This window comes from Cebus imitator, unplaced genomic scaffold, assembly GCF_001604975.1.
Source record: "Cebus imitator isolate Cc_AM_T3 unplaced genomic scaffold, Cebus_imitator-1.0 Scaffold13, whole genome shotgun sequence".
NCBI lineage: Eukaryota > Metazoa > Chordata > Mammalia > Primates > Cebidae > Cebus > Cebus imitator.
Genome location: NW_016107328.1, coordinates 10,959,837 through 10,972,070, shown reverse-complemented (window position 1 = coordinate 10,972,070; position 12,234 = coordinate 10,959,837). Strand labels below are relative to the sequence as shown.

The window sequence follows — 12,234 nt, the reverse complement described above, 5'->3', positions numbered from 1 at the left end:
AGTCTGGCATGGTGGCACTTACCTGTAGTCCTAGCCACTCAGGAAGCTGAGGAGGGAGGATTGCTTGTGCCCAGGAATTGAGGTTACGGTGAGCTGATCGTGCTACTCCATGATAATAATTTGCCTTACATGGCAAATTATTTTCCTAAAGCCAAATGACCAGTTAATTATAGAAACGAAAGTGTAGGACAAAAGTTCAAACATGTCATAAATAGTCTATATAAATAATAATAAAGTTCTTTAAAAGTTTTAAACATGTGTATGTGATTAAGTTGGCTATAATCAAAAAGAAATTATAAGTGTTTCTAAAAATTGAACTTTTATATTAAAAATATATTAATGCAAAACTAAAAATCTATGGTCCTCTATGTTAAAATAACATTTTCTTAAAGTATACATTTGCTCTTAGTGAATTATAAGAGGTTTTGATTTTAAATTCTATAATCCATTTCTTTTCAAAAACTTCTCAAATTTATATCTCAAAAATTCAACTTGTGCTATACAGCACTGCACATGATTCACAAGCCATACATCATTGTTGCCTCTTCTTTATACCCTTAAAAAGATACAACTTTTTCTTGGCTGGAATGATAATCCTCTCCTTCAACCTTTTTGTCAACTTCTGTAATCTTTGTGGGTTTTTTTTTTTTTTTTTTGAGGTGGAGTTTTGCTCTTGTCACTCAGGCTGGAGTGCAGTGGTGCAATCTCATCTCACTGCAACCTCTGCCTCCTAGCTTCAAGCAATTCTCCTGCCTCAGCCCCCTGAGTTGCTGGGATTACTGGTGCCCGCCACTTTGACCAGCTAATTTTTGTATTTTTAGTAGAAACATGGTTTCACCATGTTGGCCAGGCAGGTCTCGAACTCCTGACCTCAAGTGATTCACCCACCTCGGCCTCTCAAAGTACTGGGATCGCAGGCATGAGCCACCATACCCAGCCAACTTCTGTAATCTTTTTCTCTGGTTCTAACTCTGGTGTGGCCTGATGCTAAAGTGTTTATCTTAAAGATCTAGAAAAAAACCATTTTTCTCCGGTATAACTTGATTCTGTAGTCTTGGCTTTTCTTGATATGTTTAAACTATTATATATAACCAGGAGACTTCTGATGCTGTTACTAAGAAATATTTATTTTCCTGCTTAAGACACAAGTTTCCTTGTTTTCTTTCCTCTAAAATATACTCTACATTCATAACCCAGGAAACACTCTTCATGTATTTTAATTAAATCCAAGTATTCTTTTCATTGAGTTTGTCTTCCAAGTTATCTAAAAATATTAGCCTAGCTAATTTTTTTGTATTTTTAGTGGAGACAAGGTTTCATCATGTTGGGCAGGCTGGTCTTGAACTCCTGACCTCAGGTGATCCGCACACCTCGGCCTCCCAAAGTGCTGGGATTACAGGTGTAAGCCACTGTGCCCAACCCTTTTATTTTCTTTAGAGTTCTCTTTTCTTCTTCTTAGTAGCACACAGGTTGGCAAAACATGACCCACAGGCCAAATCCAGCCCATTGTGGAACACACTAAATTCTAAAAATTGAACTTGAAATTGACACTTGAATGTGTCTAAAATTGAATGTGTCTAAAAATTGACACTAACACTTGAAAAGTAAACACAATAACATTTGAACTAATTTGTTCAAATATTATCTATGGCTGCTTTCACATTTACAACAGCAGAGTTGAGTAGCTGCAACAGAGACCAAATCATCCTCAGAGCATAAAATATTTATTTTTCTTTTCGGGAGAAGTTTAACAGCACCTATACTATCCAGTCTCTCATTACTCTAATCCCATTATAAATAATTTTTTTTTTGTTAAACTTTCCCTGTTCAAATTATCGTATAGTTTCTATCTTCCGATTGAACCCTGTTTGATATATCTCCAACCTCTCTGGCTGTTTTCTTAGTCAATTTTTGGGTTCCTCTCCCTCTACTCATTTCATAATGTTAGAGTTTCTTAAGGCTCTCTTCTGCTTTTAGACAGGTTTTTGCTCTGCCGCCCAGGTGGGAGTGCAGTGGCGCAATTCTAGCTCACTGAAGTCTCCAACTTCTGGCTCAAACAAGCCTCCCACCTCAGCTTCCCAAAGAGCTGGGACTGAAGATGAATACCACCATGCCTGGCTAATTTTTTTAGTAGAAATAACCAATGCTTTTTAATCTGAGTTTCATTAATGGCTCCAATGTATCTATAAACCACCTGAAATTACATACAAATTTTATGTGAATATTTCAAATGCACATTAGTATGGGGAGAAATTCCCAGCTTCATCTTTTGGCAATATACCTCAATAGTTAAGGACACAATAGACCCTGCATGCAACCTGGGGGACAAAAGTGACTCCATCTTGGATGCTAATCTATCATGTTGACTTCTGATTAGCCCCAGTCCTGATTCCTGCTTTTTTTTTGAGACGGAGTCTTGCTCTATTACTAGGCTGGAGTGCGGTGGTTCGATCTTGGCTAATGGTCACCTCCGCCTTCCGGGTTCAAGTGCTTCTCCTGCCTCAGCCTCCCGAGTACCTGGGATTACAGGCATGCACCAACGCACCCAGCTAATTTTTGTATTTTTAGTAGAGACGGGGCTTCACCATGTTGGCCAGGATGGTCTCCATCTCTTGACCTCATGATCTGTCGCCTCAGCCTCCCAAAGTGCTGGGATTACAGGTGTGAGCCACCATGTCTGGCCCTGATTCCTACTTTATTTATGTCCCTAGTGTAAGAACACGTCAACCTCGATGTTATTGCACAAATTATCATCTGTTACACATGTAGCATTCTTGCCTGTTCTGGAGGGCTACCTTTAATGTTCCATGCATTGGAACATGTGTATTTTAACCAAACTGAAATTATGCAAAAGAACCAGAAAATATTGCTGTGTACAATTAAGGAATCACAGACAGATATGGATTGGTTAAAACACTCTCACATTCAACCCCTGGAAATGGCCTCAGATGAAAGAAACTATTAAACAGGGAACCTATTTATTCACAGAGAACATGTTCATGGCCTTAATTCAGGACAGGATTAAATACTTTCACGAGTTGGCAAAACCAACTGTGCCAATCCGAGATATTCATTGCTAGCCTGGGAGTTAATATATGTGACCCAAGCCACCAGAAAGACGACATTCTATTATCAACGAACACTCAAACACTAGAAAATTCATGATAGTTGCCATAATAATTCAAGATAGACACAATAAAGTGATTCTCCTGGAAATGTCTTCAAAGATATTACTTCCTCTCCACTGGAAAAAGGAATCCTCGAGAAGGAAGGGCTTACACTCCCCCACCTTCCCAACTGTCCCACTCGGATCACTCCTTTCCTGTCTAATCTGCCTTTCACTTCCCAGACACCCACATCTGATCTCCAGGAGAAACTGCGGTAACTGCCTAACCAGGATTGGGGAAAACTGAACCAAGGACTGGACTTGGGTCTGGGGAGTTAGAGGACTGTAGAGATTTCACAAACACCTCGGGTGGCCATAAGGGAGAGCTTGGTGAATGATCCCACAGGCCCTAGGCCCTAGGTGGTTGGGGATTAGTGGTGTCTCTGGTGCGTAATTCAACTTTTGCCAGCGTCGGCTGCGGCGCTCTCACGTAGCCAGCCAGAGGCTGCCAAGCTGTGGACTACATTTCCCAGAGGGTTCTGCTCCCTGGGCTGTCGCAATTTGAATTGGGGCGTGTCTAGAAAAAGAAGCTATAGTCCATGAGCACCGCTGGGGCATCTTGCTCCTGTTCCGCTGCAGGCGGCAGAGATGGTTGAGCTCCTGCTCCTGCTGCTGCTCCTCCTTTTCCCCTTCCTTCTGTATGTGGCTGCGCCCCAAATCAGGTCTGTGCAAATGTATTGCCTTCTCTTGCGAATTCTTGTTGGAGGGAGGGAAGGAAACATACAATCCCACCAAAGCTTTCTTGGAAAACTCCCCTGGGAGGGGCGCTCCAAGATGGCGGGGCCCAGATTTCGGTGGGTTGGAGGCGAGGTCCAGATGTCCTGGATGCCAGGAGGAGAACCGAGACCCCAGGCGGTGAGAAGGGGCTGCACTCCGGGCACCCTACTTTTCCCTGGCCCGTTTTTCTTTTGTCTCAGCACCTCCTAATTTTGGCTCCAGGGAATCCCAAGGGTAAGGCTACCTCAAACGCTTGAGTTTCGGACCTGTGAATGGAATATGGCCCCACGCTGTGTCCTCCGTGATTCCCACGCCTTGAACCAGCATCCGAGGTACAAAGGAGCGATTCCACATTTCGCCCTCTGAAAATGAAAGCAATCGTAACATCTGCGGCCCCATCTTTGCTCTCTCATTGCTGTTAGAATCGTTCCTTCTCTGGGCGGATATTGTAAAGGAGAAAAGTGAAAAGGAAGAGTGTTTGGTTATGAGGTCTATCCTGCCTTGCTAGCAGGAGCACGGGGAATCTGAGTTACGAGCTAGGTAGGGTACGGGGCGATGAGGGCTGGGAGAATGGGAGGAAAGTATTGACCAGGTGATAGATCAGCACAAGGCTGGCCAAGTGCCCCAGTGAATCAGCAGCAGGCTGTACTGATTGGTTCTAAGTAAGTCACCAGTAGTGACGGACCAGTGATTGAATAGACACACCCCTTCCCTAGGTGGGCGGTCTTAGTCCCAGTGGAGCTTGAAGCCAGGCCAGATCACAGTCATTTCTCATCACAATCAGTTACTTTCCTTCCTTTATTTTTATTTTCTCTTCCCTCTCTGGTGCCCCTCTTCCAGTTATATTTTTTCTCCCTTTTGAACACTCAGTTCTCCCGCCTCGAGGCACACATGGTTGCTCACACTCACATGAAAACACTGATTTTTGGCCGGGCGCGGTGGCTCAAGCCTGTAATCCCAGCACTTTGGGAGGCTGAGGCGGGTGGATCACAAGGTCAAGAGATCGAGACCATCCTGGTCAACACGGTGAAACCCCGTCTCTACTAAAAATACAAAACATTAGCTGGGCATGGTGGCGCATGCCTGTAATCCCAGCTACTCAGGAAGCTGAGGCAGGAGAATTGCCTGAACCCAGGAGGCGGAGGTTGCCGTGAGCTGAGATCGCGCCATTGCACTCCAGCCTGGGTAACGAGAGCGAAACTCCGTCCCCCCAAAAGAAAAAAAAAAAGAAAACACTGATTTTTATCTTTTTTTCACTACGAGACCGTCTTATCCAAATAGAATCTCAATGAAAAGTTGAACCAGAACTGAAAATAGTGCTCATATACCAGTGGGATTTTTCTGGAAAAAAAAATTATACTGCAGGAGCTGTATTCCCAACTCAGCAGGGCCATGGGAATTGGCTCAGAGCTGGACTTTTATAGTGGATTGTATCTTTCGTTCCTACTGATAAGGGGAAGAAAGAGCTAAGTATATGTCCTACTAAGTTGTCACTCCTGGAACTACAGTAAAGGGATGTGGGAAACAGCCTGGAGGAGGAGGAAGTTCTCTGAGGAGGAAGGTAACGGTTGGTGGGTACCATGAGTTTAATCTGTCTCCCTGTCGGCATTTTTGCACTAACCAGGGAGCTTCAATGGCTAAGAGTATGTACCTTGCAATTCCAAGTTCAATTAAAAAGGCTGAAATGCTTTTTAAAAATGTAACTCTTGGTCAACAGATTGTTTTAACCAGAGTCCCAACATTGCCAAGAAGAGAATAGAACAGCCTGAGAACTGCCAATTCATGTCTGTGCATTCATTCATTTGGAAAAGGCAGTAGAGTACAGTGCTTAGAAACAAGGACTCTAATTAGAACAAGACTTGAATCCCAGCTCCTCTTTGTATGTACATAATCTTTGTTTTAAGCGTATGCGTGCATGCGTGGAGTGTTTTTTTTTTCTTGTTTATTTTGTCCCAGAGTCACAAGCTTTCATAATTTTAACTTTTTGTAGCCATTTCTCAGGGCCATAAAAATGCCAGTTGTGGACAGATTGACCTACAGAAACTCTTTCTCTTCTGGGCTGAATCTTGTGATTTCCTAAGCCACAAGTGCCTTAGGGAGAGCTCAAATCAAAGCCAGGTGCCTGGCTAATCAGATATTCTTCCAGTTCTTGTGCTGCAGGGAGCAGCTGTAAGCTTTGCCCTTGTAATAGAATCACTTTTGTCTTTGAGCAAAAGCAGAAAACTTTTATCATCTTTCCTCCAACTTTCCTTAAACCTTTAAAAGGACAACAGTTACTAAAGAACCAAAGCAAACCTCAGCCTGAAGACACAGGGAGTTGCTGGAACCTACTGGCTGAGACAGGAGAATGAAGAATTGATGAGCTCTCCTTCTCTGTCTGCAGGAAAATGCTGTCCAGTGGAGTATGTACATCAACTGTTGAGATTCCTGGGAAGGTAGTTGTGGTCACTGGCGCCAATACAGGTATCGGGAAGGAGACAGCCAAAGAGTTGGCTCAGAGAGGCAAGTTCACCTTTCAGTTCCCTCCTATTACTGCCGTTTTACCCCTCACAGTGATGATGATTCATTCTCATTGTTTCTTCTCAGTTTTGGAATTCAAGAACACTTAAGAATTCCATTAATTTGATGGTCTGAAACTAGTACTATGCTCTGCATATAATGGACTCTTAATGAATATTATTCATTTATTTTTCCTTCCCTATTTGCTAGTCAGATACCTCTGTTGTAAAGGAGTAAAAATGTGTGTTTTTAAAAAATGTTGGAAATAACATCAGATTTATAATGCCAACAAAAAAACAGAGCTGATCGTTTCTCTTTTATATGTTGGCTGACAGGAGCTCGAGTATATTTAGCTTGCCGGGATGTGCAAAAGGGGGAATTAGTGGCCAAAGAAATACAGACCATGACAGGAAACCAGCAGGTGTTGGTGCGGAAACTGGACCTGTCTGATACTAAGTCTATTCGAGCATTCGCTAAGGGCTTCTTAGCAGGTAAGTGTAGAATTGGAGACACTATGTTGTGGGTCTTGAGATCAACATGGCAGATTTAACTGAATGGAAAGGTTCCTCTCCCTCATAGAAATGGTGGCTAAAATATAGCCAAAAAATTTTGTAGCTGAACTCATAGTCACTGGATTTATGTCAAAGGGATATCCTCCAGAGGCAGAAACAAAAAAGAAATTCAAAACATCATAGCAGTGAGTAAGAGCTGAAGCCAGAAATCTTATGGGAGTCTTAGAACTCAGTATAGGCTTTTTAGGGTCTCGTGTCTAAATACCTATACAGGAATAGGAGATGAAGCCACAGGCCCTTGAGATCTGGGCTGTATTTAAGTTTCCATGCAAGGTTGAGATTCACAAAGGGCCATCTGACAAAGGGCCATCTGGTCCATAGTATAGAGGCTAATAAAAACTCAGGGACATTATGAAGCTTACCATCTCTTTAGGATATAGATGGATAGAGTCATCTGCAAAAAATTAGAACCCCAGGCTGGCATCATCTGTGGAGCCTGAATTCAAACCACCAAATGATACGAGGATATTTATGGGTTTGATTTTTTTTTTTTTTTTGGGTAATACTCTGGGAAATTAACGTAAAAACCTATAGTGTCTCATCAAAAGCAAATCCAATAGCACTCTATAGGTATATCCCTTCATAGCCCAGGGATCTAGGCCTCCAAGGAATAAATTTTCACTGATGTGAACTCATAATTACAAATTACACACCACATGAGGAAATGAACCGTGAGAGAGAGTTGGAAGATACAATACAGAGGTGAAGCCAGTATTTATTTCTTTGGGCATCTGAATCCCAGGGCAGAGGCACATAGAGAACAATTCATTTTTCTCTTGCTTTGGAATCTTTCCATTTGGCTTGGGATGTCTTTTTATGGGAGAGGTGGATGGAAGAATTCCCAAAAGCAGTGAGTAAGTAGCTCCAGAACTACAAAGGTTATTTGGTAGTGTAAAATGGAATTTTGCCCCATAGTAAAAGGAGGTGGGATTCAACTAAAGTCTTAAAATGAAAAACAATAGAAAATATGTATGAAGGGAAAATGGAGAGAAGATTGAAGTCCTGCATCCTCACTTTCAAAGCCTGAGTGTGAGGCAGGTTTCTAAGGTGTACTAGCTTTGGCTAGCCATTTCCATGCTACATTGTCTTGTCCCTGCAGAGGAAAAGCATCTCCATATTTTGATCAACAATGCAGGAGTGATGATGTGTCCCTACTCGAAGACGGCAGATGGCTTTGAGATGCACATAGGAGTCAACCACTTGGGTAAGAAATCTGGCCTTATCAAAAAGCTAGAGAGAACCAAAATTCTCTTCGGAAAACTTAAGGGTCAGATTGAGCCTTCTTGCGGTGTGATTGAACCTCAGGACCAGAATAGACTACGTGTGCGTAATAGTTTGGTCCTACCTGACAGCTGAGGAATACCTGAGGCCTGTTCCAAGTTCTGCCCAATTTTTAATCTGTGATTCAAATTCAGTTTGCCTTGGCGCATTTTTTTTTACTAGCCTAATTGGTTTAGGGGACTATGTTCCTTTCTTAGTAGTGATCCTTGTGGCCAGAACTAGGTATAGGCCATCTGCTCTTTTTTTGTAGGGACAGGGTCTTGCTATGTTGCTGAGGCTGGTCTCAAACTTCTGGCCTCAAGCACCCTCCTGCCTCAGCCTCCTTAAGTACTGAGATTGTAGCTGTGAGCCACTATACCCAGTCGACTGGCTCTTAAGAATGAGATTAACCAAAGTAAGAATGAGCTGGGACTTCATATTCATGTAGTCTAGACCTATCTCACTCATATAAGGATTTTGCATGTCTTTGGCTATTGTTGTTTCCCTGAACCTTCACTGAACTTGTTTTCTATTTGGTAATGAAAAGTTGGAGGGAAAGACTTTATTTCTGAATTCTCTGCCTCCCACAGCTGAGGCCTACTCACCGTGACTCTGTCGTTCCCACATGGCTCTGAACTTCATTAATTCTAGTACTTCTCAACAGGTCACTTCCTCCTGACCCATCTGCTGCTAGAGAAACTAAAGGAATCAGCCCCATCAAGGATAGTAAATGTGTCTTCCCTTGCACATCTCCTGGGAAGGATCCACTTCCATAACCTGCAGGGCGAGAAATTCTACAATGCAGGCCTGGCCTACTGTCACAGCAAGCTAGCCAACATCCTCTTCACCCAGGAACTGGCTCGGAGACTAAAAGGTGGGCCTGGAGGAAATGAGTGTGGAGACATGAGTCAGAGAGAGGCAGGTAAAAGCCACAGGAGTGGAAACTGTTTCCAGAGCCCATCACCTGGAGAACACCTGTTTCCGTGGCTATAACTGAGTATAGTTTTAGTAAGTAGTCTACAACTGAATATTGGAGGTGGCTGGCTGGGGACAGTGAGACTCTGACTTTGAGTCTGAAGACCTGGCTTTTCCACTTACTAGCTATGTGATCTATAGTAAGTTACTTAACTTTTTTTTTTGAGACAGAGTCTCACTCTCTGGAGTGCAATGGTGTGATCTTGGCTCACTGCTGACCTCCGCCTCCAGGGTTCAAGCAATTCTCCTGCCTCAGCCTCCCAAGTATCTGGGACTACAGGCGTGTGCCACCACACCCAGCTAACTTTTGTATTTTTAGCAGAGACAGGGTTTCACCACCATGTGGATCAGGCTGGTCTCGAACTCCTGACCTCAGGTGATCTACCCACTTTGGTCTCCCAAAGTGCTGGGATTACAGGGATGAGCCACTGCTCCTGGCCGTTACTTAACTTTTAAGACTTCCTTCTTCATATGTAAAATGGGACTATTTCACAGTTTATTGTCATAATTAATTCAGGCTTCATAAGCAAGATTTTTTACTCAGTGAGACTGAGTAGAAGGGAAGGGCCTGAACTGGGACTAGATAAAGGGAATAGAATAAAACAGGTACTGGGAATATGGAGGGGCAGAGGTCTCCCTTGCAAATATTCAAATAAGAGGGAAATATATGCTTAGGAAGGGGAGTTTCCAGTCACAAATACACAGAGGTCCTTAGCACTGTGTACTCTGGATTTCTAATAAAGAGAAGGGAAATCAAGGATGAACTATGCTAGGTATTGAGGCAGGCAGAATGCAGGTTCAAGGAATCAGGCACGGGTACCCTATAGTTGGAACAGGATCATCCTACCAGTGTACAACTGTGAGATGTGAAGGAAGCTGGTGGTTAGCTCAGTCCATATGCCCAGTTTGTGTTCAGGGTATGACATCATTGATCAGCTTAGGATAGATAAGGGTTACTGGATGATTAAAACTATCCAAAGAAGCAGCCGGGCGCGGTGGCTCACGCCTGTAATCCCAGCACTTTGAGAGGCCGAGGCAGGTGGATCACGAGGTCAAGAGATCGAGACCATCCTGGTCAACATGGTGAAACCCCGTCTCTACTAAAAATACAGAAAATTAGCTGGGCATGGTGGCGCGTGCCTGTAATCCCAGCTACTCAGGAGCCTGAGGCAGGAGAATTGCCTGAACCTAGGAGACGGAGGTTGCGGTGAGCCGAGATCGCGCCATTGCACTCCAGCCTGGGTAACAAGAGCGAAACTCCGTCTCAAAAAAAAAAAAAAAAAGTATCCAAAGAGTTGAACAGGGAGCTAGGGTGGCCTGGAGGTGAAAAGATGGGGCCAGTGGTAAGAATTGTATAAAAGTGGACTAATATGTGAATGAGGTAACTGATAGTTGTGAGGATTCAGTGGGAAATCATCAGGGTGCAGTAAAAGAACCTGGTATGACAGAAGATTCATTCATTTAACCATTCAGCAGACATGTATTCAATGCCCATGCTGTTCCATGCACTGGTTTAGGGAATTGGGGATGAGTTGGTGAACAAGATAGGTATAGTCTTTTCCTTGGTTTGATTTACATCTAATGGGGGAGAAAGACAATTAGCAGTCTTTATACAAATTGTTACATGTAAAATCAGTCTAGTAATGCATGAATAATTCTCATTGTAAAAAGTTCAAATAAGGCCAGGCACAGTGGCTCACACCTTTAATCCCAGGCACTTTAGGAGGCCAAAACGAGAGGGTTACTTGAGGCTAGGAGTTTAAGATCAGCCAGGACAAAATAGTGAGACCTCATCTCTACCAAAAAAAGAGTTGAAAGCATATAGTTGGAAATATATAGAATGGAAGTATATAGAAAGCACATAGTTGGAAGTATATAGAAAAGTTGGAAGTATATAGAACTAAAGGTGAAAAGCTCCCTTCATTTATTTATTCCCCTCTTCCCCTGCTCTTCTCCCTTCACATGACCATTATCAACAGCTTGTGTGCCCCTTTACAATAATTTTCCTAGGTATCTGTATATGTATGTATTGTACACAAGTAACTGAAACTTTAACACAGTATCTTGGAGATTTCCATTTAGTACATATGGATTTACCCCATTCATTGTATTGGCTGTGTTGTATTTCATAGTATATATGTGCCTTAGTGTATTTATCCATTTCCTTAACAACATCTGGATTGTTTCCTTTTTATTGTGGCTGTTTAATTATAATTGTGATAAATGTTATAAAGGAGAAGTACCAGGACTTACAATGGATTTTAGTGGGGGGACCTTATTAAGGGAGGACCTTATTCAGTCTGAGGGTTCAGGGAAGACTTTTCTGAAGAAGTGAGTTGCATGCTGAGCCCCAAAGGAAGGATGATTATAAATTAAATGGATTAGAGGCACTAATACAATGTGGAGGCTGAGGCCACGCTCAGTGGCTCACGCCTGTAGTCCCAGCACTTTGGGAGGCCGAGGCAGGTGGATCACCTGCGGTCAGGAGTTCGAGACCAGCCTGGCCAACTTGGTGAAACCCCGCCTCTACTAAAAAGACAAAAATTAGCCAGGTGTGGTGGCGAACAACCTGTAATCCTAGCTACTGGAGAGGCTGAGGCAGGAGAATTGCTTGTACCTGGAAGGCAAAATTTGCAGTGAGATGAGATTGCACCATTGTACTCCAGCCTGGGTGACAAGAGCGAAACTCTTTCAGAAAAAAGAAGAATGTGGAGGCTGAGAAACATTCCAGGCAATAGGTAGAGAATGTACAAAGGTCCAGGCTCAGTTTGAGAAACAATGAAGGTTACCATGGGTAGGTTGTAGAAAGCAAAAGTAATAAAGATCTGAGCTGAGACTGGTGAGGTAGGTAGAGGCCAGATCCTTAGAGGCCACAGTAAGGATTTTAGTTTTTATTCTAAGAGCAATGGGAAACCTTTAAAATTAAAGCCCAGGGGCCGGGCGCGGTGGCTCAAGCCTGTAATCCCAGCACTTTGGGAGGCCGAGGCGGGTGGATCACGAGGTCAAGAGATCAAGACCATCCTGGTCAACATGGTGAAACCCCGT

The 12,234-nt window shown here is 43.2% G+C and overlaps 1 protein-coding gene across 2 annotated transcripts in view; it reads left to right on the top strand.

Moving 5' to 3' along the window:
* Positions 1 to 3,649: 3,649 nt before the first annotated feature.
* RDH11 (retinol dehydrogenase 11) overlaps positions 3,650 to 12,234 on the top strand; it is a 20,746-nt gene continuing 12,161 nt past the window's right edge. For both annotated transcript variants that reach the window (XR_001817144.2, XM_017500896.2), the window contains exons 1-5: positions 3,650 to 3,828; positions 6,267 to 6,385; positions 6,718 to 6,873; positions 8,054 to 8,158; positions 8,879 to 9,088. Coding sequence is in view for 1 of the 2 variants with exons in the window: in XM_017500896.2 (XP_017356385.1) it covers positions 3,755 to 3,828; positions 6,267 to 6,385; positions 6,718 to 6,873; positions 8,054 to 8,158; positions 8,879 to 9,088 (664 nt within the window). In the remaining variant the exon portion in view is untranslated. The remainder of the gene's footprint in view (positions 3,829 to 6,266; positions 6,386 to 6,717; positions 6,874 to 8,053; positions 8,159 to 8,878; positions 9,089 to 12,234) is intronic.